General features: G+C 42.2%; 1 protein-coding gene across 2 annotated transcripts; it reads left to right on the forward strand.

The window, feature by feature from the left end:
* Positions 1 to 1635: 1635 nt before the first annotated feature.
* Positions 1636 to 11206, forward strand: plcd1b (phospholipase C, delta 1b). Of its 2 annotated transcripts, none has more exons than XM_042225478.1 (15): positions 1636 to 2272; positions 4084 to 4242; positions 4808 to 5036; positions 5629 to 5758; positions 6023 to 6251; positions 7640 to 7841; positions 8712 to 8856; positions 8968 to 9120; positions 9208 to 9351; positions 9432 to 9585; positions 9666 to 9782; positions 9876 to 10054; positions 10146 to 10278; positions 10359 to 10508; positions 10735 to 11206. In XM_042225478.1, the coding sequence occupies exons 1-15, from the start codon at positions 2239 to 2241 to the stop codon at positions 10824 to 10826; spliced, it is 2250 nt and encodes a 749-aa protein (XP_042081412.1). In that variant the 5' UTR covers positions 1636 to 2238; the 3' UTR covers positions 10827 to 11206. The 2 variants fall into 2 exon arrangements, with proteins under 2 accessions (XP_042081412.1, XP_005933746.1); XM_005933684.3 differs by lacking the exon at positions 1636 to 2272 and adding an exon at positions 3699 to 3869.
* The last annotated feature ends 1 nt before the right edge of the window (position 11207 follows it).

Below are 11207 nucleotides of genomic sequence, written 5' to 3' on the forward strand. Positions count from 1 at the left end.
TGACATTGAGAGTCAGATTTTCTCTTACAGAGGTCTCCTTTCCTAAGTCCTTATTAATTCCCCTTCAAACCTTTCCTTGACCTTGTGATGTTTTCAACCAAGCTCAAGTCAAAGTGATTAAAAAAAGGATGCAGGCATTTTAGATACTTTATCACGCGTTGGATGTCAGTGACATTCCACAGTCATGTTTTTGTAAATGCCACAAGTAAATAATGATGTAGTGAGTGGCCAGGTGGCATTAATTTAAAGTGATTTGCAAAAAGCAGGGTTGTTCAGTTGACATCAATGGGTTATCTTTGTAAACTCCTACATGTTAAATGTTGATTAAAAAATGTATAATTTTGGTCTAAAACCTTCTTGGAATAAAGTTGAAGTAAAATACTTTAAATTAATTACAGTTCTTATGTAGCTGTATAATCTAATGGCCAATACCGAACCCCAAAAATACCATAGACTGGGTTTAAAAGACAACCTGTTTGAGGTATTTAGCAGTTTATAACATTCATATGTTGAAACACTGCAGCGATAATGAGAACCAGGTGTACTGTGTGCTGTGCCGTGGAACTGTAAACAGATAAAGGTGACTTTTAAACTATGCACTGCAGGTAAAACATTAGACAAATATCTCTTTCTGTAGTTCTGTCATTCTTTCTTTCATACAAAATGTTTCCTGTCTAGATTCCTGCTGCTGACTATGTCCTCTGGTAACACCAGGCATTGCACGGTCTGTGAGTAAAGCAGCACCCGTACTGCACAGGGGGTGTTTTGGGGAAAAGCAAAACTATGGATGGTATCAATGGTATGTGAGGAAACAGCTGGGCCTGTTCCTGCTTGTTTTGCAAGCACAGACACTAAGCAGAGACAGCTTGTACCACTGAAAGAAGCCTCATGATATCTGCTTCGTTTGTTTTCGTTGGGTTTTGTTTTTTTGTTGATTTTCATTATCTGGTTAAAGTGATTTTCTTGGAAAGTTTCATTTTCCTTGGTTTCACACTTGGTACTTTATCGCCCACCTTTGATGCAATGACTTAAGTTAAATATTAAAGTAAATGCTAAAGAACTCACTGTCTTGTCTTTTACAGTAATAGCAGTGTGGAGTTCATTAGTAACCATAAATCTTGACCTCTGCAAATCTAGTCACGGTTATTTATTTATTTATTTATTTAATTTTTATTTTTAATCTTGTCTCCCCTCCCCACACCGCCTGTTTTCCCGACCCCCGGTCCCTGCGTAGATTTTGGAGGTGTCATCCCCTCCCCTTGTGATGGTGCATGAAAGCTCACTCATCCTAATGCTGACAGTGCGCTGAGTCTAAGCCAGGCCTGAAAGGGAAGTGCTGAGAGCCACAGGAGCCCCAGCACACCAGTGATTGCAGGGCTTTTATCTCTCCAAAGGAAAGCTGTGCATGAACAGAAAAGGGCGAAAACTTTATCTGCCCCATTCAGTGCAACGAATATGCTCAAAGTCACAGTTTAAAAAAAAAGGGAAAAGAAAGAAAAGAAAACTAGGCTATGCGTAGTGGCAGTTAGCCAAATTTGCTATTCAGCCCCTTGGTGGAGTTTCAAAAGAGGAACAGGTGTCCATAAAAAAGAGGAAAAAAACACTGCAAAGGGCTTTAGCAGAAGTTGATTGTATTTCCACGGGTTATCTAAGCTTGCATGCTTCTCAGATGAACGACCCCTCCCTGTTTATTCACATGCAGAATTACCTTTTGGTGAGGAATAGACTCCGAGGCTCAGGGAGTGGTAGCTTAAGTCTTGTGTACATACAACAGAATTAGAAAAGGTATGCGGGATTGTTTCCCCCAATTTTTGGCTGCAGGTGCGCGGAAACCTTTCAGCTAATGACGACGTAAGCTCTGCATGCTGGCTACAAGGTCACGCTAACCAGTCCCATCGATGCAGGATGGCAGAAGCTCACCTAAAGGTCTAACCTGCTGTGACATCAGCACCACGGCTTGAATGGCAGGCTCGTCAAACCGGTGTTGAAGCCCGCGGGAGTCACTGACACCGTTCAGACTGCAAGGAGAAACCCACGCGTGTGCCCGCGTTCGCTCGCCTTGTACCCAAACTTGGCAGAAGCTTGTTTTTATAAAAAAACAAACCAACAGCAGCAACAAAAACAAAAACAGGTTTCCGTTCAGTGTATATGGAAGAAAGAAGCGGCAACTTTTCACGAGAAGCTGCATGAAGTGAGTGGAATATTGGGCTGCGTAAAGTGGAGTGAACTCAAGACGGGATGGAAACGAACGGGCTCGAAAATAAACTTAAAGGTAGGATGCATTTTGGATTAAGTCACCATGTTAATATATTTTGGATTTGCCAATCACTGTCCAAATCCGAAACCCTACAAAACTTGGCCATCCCTTGGATTTGGCCAACTTCCACTGTTTTCCAAATCCGATAACCCCTAAGACAAAGATTACATGTCAGCAAAGGTTTTTTTTTTATACCTTACATTTAAAAAATCTAATTTTCTGCGTTGAAATATATCGGTCCTATGTATATTTATTTTTACTCCTATTGTTATTTGTTTTTTGCCGCTTAATCTAGCGAAAAATCCCAAGACAATCAACTGTGTGCATTTAAACACTCAAAAAGGTGTGGCACCTCTCATTCAGCTCGGTTTCACCTTGCTGCAAGCTCAAGGAAATGTTACCAAACTAAGGCGGTGGACGTACTGCTTGTAGAGTCAAATCAGCCTTTCACATTCCACTATAGAGGCTAGGGACGAGGAAATATTACAGGAAAACTGCTTGTTGTCCTGTAATCGCAGGCCTAAATAAAACAAGCAAACAGCTGTTTGCTTGTTTTATTTTATTTTTAATAATGAGAAGTTTAGTAATGTGGCGTTAAATCACGGCGCTTAGCAGTACCGCCTTGTCACCACTAGATGGAGCCCATAAGATAACAAATCAGAAGTCAACACTAGGCAGGCTCCAGTGCAGGTATCAAACCTGTGTTTGTAGTAATAATAATGATGATGTTATATTCTTGGACTCTGATATTACAAGCCTCCTATTAGTTCAGCTTAAAATAAATAAATAAATAAATGAATAAATAAATAAATAAATAAATAAATAAAAATCTCAGCCTATTTACAGCTTCCTGGCAGCAAGCCACTGACCACCTCAGGGAGAAGCAATAATAGCGCTGCAATTTCACAAGAAATATGCATCACATACAGTCCCATTTGAGCCTCGGGTGGTTCTGACCAACAACAAACAAAATTTTCCTTTTAATTGTATGGAAGTACTTCAACCCCTCCAACAGCACCATAAAATGAAAGGCGGTGTGTATTATTGAAAAACAACAGTCATTAATGATGTCACTGCAGTTGTCACATTTTGCAAAGCCATCACGGTGGCCGGATTGAGGGCCGGAGCCGCATGTTTGACACCACTCCTCTGCTCAAAGTCAAATCTTTTGTAAACTAACGTATGCGAGGCATTTGACGCTAATTATGCCCTGTGGCTGCTTTTATTTGCTAGCAGGTAATTTACGCTAATTAAAACGTCTGAAGTTAACAGTGAGTATGGGAATGCTGATCAAATGCTGAAAAATGAACACAGGAGCAATATTCAAACAGACGAGTATGGAGTCGCTTCCTTTTCCGCGGTAGTGTTCCTGCACGAGCAAGCTGTCAGCTGACTGTAAACTCAAGGGGACGTGACGGAGCTGAGTGAACTTTGAGTGGGAATGGTACACGCCCTTCTCCTCCACACAGTGCCTTGTGAACACAGACAGTGTCGGCAGCTCCGGGTGGCACCATGTCGTGCATACGAAAAGAACCCGAGAAAAGCAGGTCTGAGGAGTTACTCCAGTATGCCAGGGGCCAGAAGGTGATACAAATGAACGTAAAGCTCCTAGGTAGGCTGCGCTGCCATGCGGACGAAACCAAACTGTTATCCAGGGTCAGACTGCTGCTACGTTGTTGTCACAGCGTAAAACCTTTTGTGTGCGCGTGTGTTTGCAAAGCCATGAACTTTTATGACTTTCTAATGATGGCCTGCTTGTGATTTCTGAGCGTTTGCACTTTTCCTGCAGTTTCTCTAAAGTGGTCTTCTGTTCCCTGCTTCCTCAGGTTTGGAGGGTGATCCCGACCTCCAGTTTCTCCTGAAGGGGGGAGACCTCCTGAAGGTCCTCTCCCCAAGCTGGAAGAAGACTCGTTACTTCAGGCTCCAGGAGGACTGCAAGACAATGTGGCGCGAATCCAAGAAGACCTTCAAGAAAAATGATACCTGTGAGTGCTGCCCTGTCTTCCCAGCAGAATATGTGTGACGAAAACCCACACATGTGCAAACCCCTGGCACACATCTGTCTAATCTCACACCGTCTCTTTACTTTACACTTTTTTATTACTTTGCATTAGCAAACACTTTTGGAGTTCCTCTCCCGCCACAACCAAAACTTTGTGGATTATAAAAGGATTGGATTGATCACAAAGCTACACAAAGTCCTTGGTATTATCATACACATCTGGGTTGCTCCTGATAGCGGTGTGGGTGTGTTTGTAGAGATAGTGATTTATTTTATAGTGTGTTGTGGAGTGGGAGTGGTTAGAAATAACTCTTATTGTATTTTCTGCTTGGATGACACCCAGAAACTGCTGTCACATAGTCATGTACATCCAACGTCTCCGCTCATTACTGACTTCAGTGGGAGGCAGGGGAAATTGCAAACATCAGGCTTGTACGTGTGCTTGAAAATAAAGTGTTGCTTTTCATGTTTGAATGACAGGAAGTGGATTTTTTTTAAATTTTTTTTTTTTTTAAAAGAATGTTGAATAAAATTCGTTCTGTCTTCAGTTTCGCTTGATGACATCTCGGCGGTGCAAATGGGCCGTCAGTCGGAGGGCTTGAAGAAGAACACGGAGGAGCAGGTGGAGGACCGCTGCTTCTCCATCATTTTCAAGAGCCGCCGCAAGAACCTGGACCTCGTCTCCAGCTCGGAGGAGGAGGGAAAGCAGTGGGTTAAAAGCCTGCAGAAAGTGGTCTCCAACCTAAACAACCTGAGTCGAAAGCAGAAGACAGAGCAGTATCCTTTTACACGACAGTGGAAGCTGTACTGTGAGCAAGCTGAAGCTGAGCTCAAACAGGTGGCTGTTTGTTAATAACCTGTTATTAAGACTTCATTGGTCATCACCTATTGCATTAGATGTTCCTGCACCTTATTTTCACCTTTTGGCTCCACTAGAATGACTTTGCCTTATTGATAGTTTAATTTATTTATTATTTATTTATTTTGTGCAGAGCCGTGGTGCGTGTAAGTTTGAAGCCGTTTTAGCGCCGCTCCCTTTAAGGCCACCTTCCATGTTTGCCGTCTTTTTTCTTCTTGTTTGGCTGTCCAACAGAGCCGTGGGAAAACAAATGCTCAAACGAGTGCTCAGAGATTATTTCACATATTCTGATTCATTATTTAAAACTGTGACCTTGTGTAATATGAGCATCTCATCCACCACTATAACAGTATATATGACAGAAAAAAGGACAAAAGCACTCCAGGTCCTCTTTAATCTATCCTGAGCTTAGCTAAGCAAAGGTGGTATAAGTAAATAAGTCACATTCATTTGGACAGCGCTGAGTGACAGGTACCTGTTTATCTCCACCTTAAATCACAAACCTTCCAGCTGGATCTTCAGCTGCTTGAGGAAAGCAGACAAGAACAAAGATGATAACCTGAGTCCGTCAGAGGTCAAGAGTTTCATGCATCTGATCAACATCGAAGTGGATGATGAATATGTGGAAATGCTTTTCAAGGTTGTTTCCTCAGAGCTTCTTAATGTTTCCTAATGGCAGAAACTGTTTTAATGCATATTCTTGGAGCCTTCCTAGCTAAGCTGTAGTAATCCATTGAAACTCTAATGAAATGCTCCAAGAGGAAATCAGTGCTAACTTGATATTTTAGCCCACATATTGTTTTTCTTTATTGTTAATAGCAAATCCAGCTTTTAATAGTTTTATAGTGCATTATTTTCAACTTAAAATGTTGACTAATCTTTGTGTTACTTTCCCCCAATGCAGAAATGTGACAGGTCCAAGTCTGGAACCCTGGCAGGAGAGGAGATCAAACACTTTTATGATCTGTTGACCCAACGGGACGAAATTGATGTTATCTATGGGGAGTACGCCAAAACCACTGGCTTTATGAGCGCTCAGAACCTGGTGGATTTCCTGCTGAAAGAACAGAGGGAGAAAGCAACGCTGGCTGATGCGCACAGAATCATCGAGACGTATGAGCCAGATGAAAACGGTCAGTACACAGCCCTCTTTCAGGTCTTCTCAGGACCGCAGCTCTGCTGGTTTTCTTCCTGTAAAAATCAGTGAGCTGTATCCCGTGAATGGTCTAACTGCATATGGTTACCAGGGTTAAAAACCACTGTTTTCAAGCTCGTGGTTTCCAGCTGTGTATTATTCTGCGTTCTGTTCCTCTGGAATTGCAGTCTATGGCAGCCCGAGTCTAAGGCTCCAACACACTGCGACCTTTTGCTAATCTTGTAAGTTCATTCATGTCAGGTCTTCCAATCTAATAAACTTGGAATATGCACAAACTTTGATGGACAAAGATTGAACATAGTGGCTGTTGAAAGAGATGCTATGATGTATGTTCCTCTGCTTCTCTCAAAGCTTTGTCTTCCTTGGTATGTTCCCCACAGCTGGAGGACTAGATTTTCTTCTTTGTTGGAATTTCAAACATTTCTTTTTTGCTATCTGGGTTTGTTTTGTCTTTTTCATGAGTGTCAGTGTATTACTGCTTTGTACCTTCATATCTGCATTCCCAGTAGATGTAGATATAGCTGCAATCATGCTGTGAGATGGTAATCATAAATTTCAGACTTTGGTCACATGACTACTACTACATAGTAATTGTACAGATTTTGGATTTCCAGAGGTTTTCTTCTGCAAAGCTGGTTTAGGAACAGGAAGTGTGAATATGCATCTAAGCAACAGTTTCATGTAATGTCAAACCTGGATTGTAGCCACAATATAAGCAGAAGTAACCTTCATTCATTTGATTAGTCTGTATTCTTCTCAATAAGGTAGTCTTACCTTCGACCTCAGTATGAAATATTAACAAGGAAATATAATTTTCTCAAGCTGGTCTCACACCTGCAGGAACATCCTAAAACAAGTGTGCCAAACATAAGGTCCGAGAGCCTGAATTGGCCCAGTAAAGACACCAATCCAGCCCAGTGGATGGCTCTGGAAAATGTGAACTGTATTTTGTTGTTAGTATAGTTTCTCCTAATGATAAAGACCTCAACCAGTCATGCTGCAGTAAATTAATTAACCAATCCACAAACAATGAAGCAACAGAAATCTTGTTGTTTTTTGACTCCACTGTAGAACAGTCTGGCCGATGTGCTACCAGAACTTATTTCTTGATTTTACGGTTATTTCTTACAGTTTAAGAGTCCTGCTGACAAATGTTTCTTTTTTTACAACAGCATTTCTTTATCATGTAGAAAAACTCAGATCTATTATTGAAATTGCGCTTCTTTCTGTCCAAGAGGTCTCTGGGATTAAGAGTCTCATGGAGTTTGTCCACAGATAAATTACTGACCTCTTGTTGTTGTTGTTTTTTTTTAAATGCACTGTAGACTGATCTGCTGCATTTGGTGTGTATGTGTGTCTTTTCAGCCAAGGAGAAGAAGCTGCTGTCCAAAGATGGCTTCCTCATGTACCTGAATCACCCAGATGCCATGATTCTGGATCCAGACCACAAGGATGTGTACCAGGATATGAGCCAGCCCCTCAACCACTACTTCATCTCCTCCTCTCACAACACCTACCTCATGGAGGATCAGCTCAAAGGCCCCAGCAGCACAGAGGCGTACATTAGGTAACACTTTCCATCCCGAGATTCAGTAATTTGTCCTTGATGAAAGTTTTTGGCTAGTTATTTATCCAAACTTGATCTTTAGTCATCTTCCTATCGGTGTGCAAAGGAACCACAGAGATGTAATCTCATTTTTTCAACCCCAGATCAGCTAAAAAATAACTGTTGGAAGCACTCAGCTGCACCATCAAAACAAACAACCCAAAACATTAACTCACAGTGCAGTCACTAACATGAAATAGGCATGAAAAGACAGCAGCACTGTTTTTGTCAGTAGGAAGTCCATCACTTTTACTGACTTTAAATAGGACCTTTCATACTTGTTCTCGTTTTTTAGTTCTATAGTTGTTATTACAATGGTGGAAGCTCAGCATTAAACATGGCCAACACTTAAAATAACGAGAACAAAGGTCAGACATCAGATTTCTCTGATCTGTTGATATATATCTGTCTTAGAGAAGGGGTCTTCCAAATACCCCACCCATCTGTTCAAATCCTGCATTTGTGAGGGGCAGCCAATCAGAAGAAATTTACCTTAAATGGAAGGGAACTAAAATGGCTTGTTTCATTTAAGACAAAAAAAAGCTCATTTTGAACTGCAAGTCATGCGAAGTTAGTCTACTAGAGTCAAAGACTAAAAATGATGATGTCCTTTAATGTCTTGGTTAATTGTGCTAAGCAGGCAGTGAGGGTAGTTTGTGTTTATGTGCCATATAATCTGTCAGTTCTTGAATCACTGAGACCAATTCATTACAACTTGGAATTTTAAATAGTTTCTTGTAACCATCTCTCGCCACGTTGCGCCGTTTCACTGATGGAACTGTTAGTCTAAACAGCATATTTGGTCACTAATGCTCACTCCAACACTCTCAGGGCTCTGCAGAAAGGCTGCCGCTGTGTGGAGCTGGACTGCTGGGACGGATCGGATAATGAGCCCGTGATCTACCACGGCTACACTCTCACCTCCAAGATCCTCTTTAAAGATGTGATCAAAGCCATCAGTGAGCATGCCTTCAAGGTATGTTTAGCATCTGTTGGTATTCAGCATGTCTTCACTCAACATCCAGCAACACACTTATTTATATATGTGTTTGTTTTGGGGGGGGGGGGGTTGCCTGCTTTTCCTCAGACATCCCAATATCCAGTGATTCTCTCCTTGGAGAACCACTGCAGCGTGGAACAGCAGGAAGTCATGGCCCGCCACATGAGCTCCATCCTTGGCAGTGCACTCATCACCTCTCCTCTGGGTGATGGCATGCCCACAAATTTCCCATCTCCTGAGGTTAGCATCCGTTTCACTAGTTTTATCAGGATTGTCAAGGCTGAACCGATCATAGGAGATAAATGGTGTGTGTGTGTGGTCCCCCAGGAGCTAAAGGGGAAGTTCCTGATCAAAGGGAAACGTTTAAACAAACTGGAAGACACTTTTGCTGAGGCAGCTGCAGATGACAACGATGTGACGGAGGAGGAAGAGTCGAACGATGAGGATGCGCAAAAGGAGAAGAATACAAAGGTAGTCGAGCCCATGAAAATAAGCACATTACCACACACGTGATGTTTACTCACCCTTAAATTCTGCGCAATATTTCAAAGAAAAAGCTGAAGCTAGCGAAGGAGCTGTCCGACATGGTCATCTACTTTAAGAGCGTCCACTTCCACGGCTTCGAAGATGCCCAAAAAAACCTGAGCTTTTATGAAATGGCATCCTTCAAGGAGGGGAAGGCCATGAAGCTGGCAGAGGAGTCGGGTAAAGGAAGAGAAACCATGAGCAACTCACAAACTTTGATTAAGCACTGTCAATAAATCTTGTTTCCTCCCCCCCCACAGCAAACGCCTACGTGCGCCATAATGTGGAAAAGTTTAGTCGCATCTATCCAGCTGGCTCCAGGACCGACTCCTCAAACTACAACCCGTTGCCTCTGTGGAACGCTGGCTGCCAAATTGGTAATGGCTAACAGAGGAATAACAAACACTGATAATTATACAGCAATGGCCAAGAGCTCATGTTCACTGTATTCTCTTTTTGTTTTTTTTAAGTGGCCTTAAACTTCCAGACTCCCTGTACAGACATGGATATGAACCAGGGCAGATTCCTGGTTAATGGCAAAAGCGGCTACATCCTGAAACCAGCCTTCATGAGGGACGTAGCCACAGAGTTTGACCCCATCACCCTGACCCGAGGAGACTGGCTGAAGCACAAGACCCTGCATGTCATGGTGAGGTCTTCATTGTGCAGACACACACTGGAGTTATTTGATTTCCTTTGAGTCCCGTTTAAAGTTGAGATCATTCTTCACCTGCCAATAGGTCATATCAGCTCAGCAGCTTCCCAAAGTGAACCAGAAGAAGTCCTCCGTAGTAGACCCGCTGGTTAAAGTGGAAATCTATGGAGTGCCAGCTGATGTCGCAGAGAAAGAGACCAAACCTTTTGATAACAACGGTACCTCACGTTCACGTCCTTTGTTTTATTTTAATGTGTCCGCGATGAATCAAGACAATACAAAATTTTCTGTTTTGAAGGCTTTAACCCTTCCTGGAATGAGAACTTCCAGTTTGACGTGTATGTGCCGGAACTAGCATTGGTCCGCTTCAGCATCGAAGACTATGACTCCAGTTCTGATAATGACTTTGTCGGGCAGTACACGCTTCCCTTCAACAGCTTGAAAATGGGTGAGTTTTGCTGTATTTGTCAAGTCCTTTTTTTTCTCCTTACTATAATCCAGTGATGTGAAACCACTGATAGTCAGTTATTCATTTATGAAGTGTGAAAACAGAGATGGGGAAGTGTCCCTTCTCTGTGGTGTGACATAGAGAACCCAATTCATCCGCTCCACAAGGAGCACTTCATGTTGTCCTGTGCCATCACTGACCGCAGCCCCTTTGTGCTCCCACACAGGATACAGACACGTGCCGCTGTTCAATAAGAACGGAGACCTACTCCCCTCAGCCGGACTTTTTGTACACATTATGGTCCTGGATGCCGAATAAGAAGTCTCCAACTCTAGGACCTCCTTTCTACAGCCATGTTTTAAAATTTTATCTTTCGTTTTGGCTTCACAGTTTTAGCTCATGATTAACTTATTGCTTTAATTCTAATCAAAGTCGAATTGCGACTTTTCTCTCTTCAGTCTAGAGATTCTGATTTGCAGCTGAATGTTGGTTGTATTGGGAGGTGGGTACACATGCACACACTCTAGGGCTCCCTAGACTTTATAACACTCCATGTATATATGACACTTCACTTTTACAAATTGGGTTAATTTGTACAAGCAGCACTCACTACATACCAACTTCAGTTTGCATTAGGATGGAACTTTTTAAACTGCTTGTCCCTTATTTTTAAGTCTGTTCAATGTCTTTTTCCTTTTT

Source organism: Haplochromis burtoni, unplaced genomic scaffold, assembly GCF_018398535.1.
Source record: "Haplochromis burtoni strain Fernald_Lab_line unplaced genomic scaffold, NCSU_Asbu1 Contig_172, whole genome shotgun sequence".
NCBI classification, from domain to species: Eukaryota; Metazoa; Chordata; class Actinopteri; order Cichliformes; family Cichlidae; genus Haplochromis; species Haplochromis burtoni.

Coding starts and splice junctions, on each gene's coding strand:
- plcd1b (XM_005933684.3), top strand. CDS start 3,770: ATGTCGTGCATACGAAAAGAACCCGAGAAAAGCAGGTCTGAGGAGTTA. Junction 7,842..8,711: donor AGCACAGAGGCGTACATTAG/GTAACACTTTCC, acceptor CAACACTCTCAG/GGCTCTGCAGAAAGGCTGCC. Junction 10,509..10,734: donor CTTCAACAGCTTGAAAATGG/GTGAGTTTTGCT, acceptor GCTCCCACACAG/GATACAGACACGTGCCGCTG.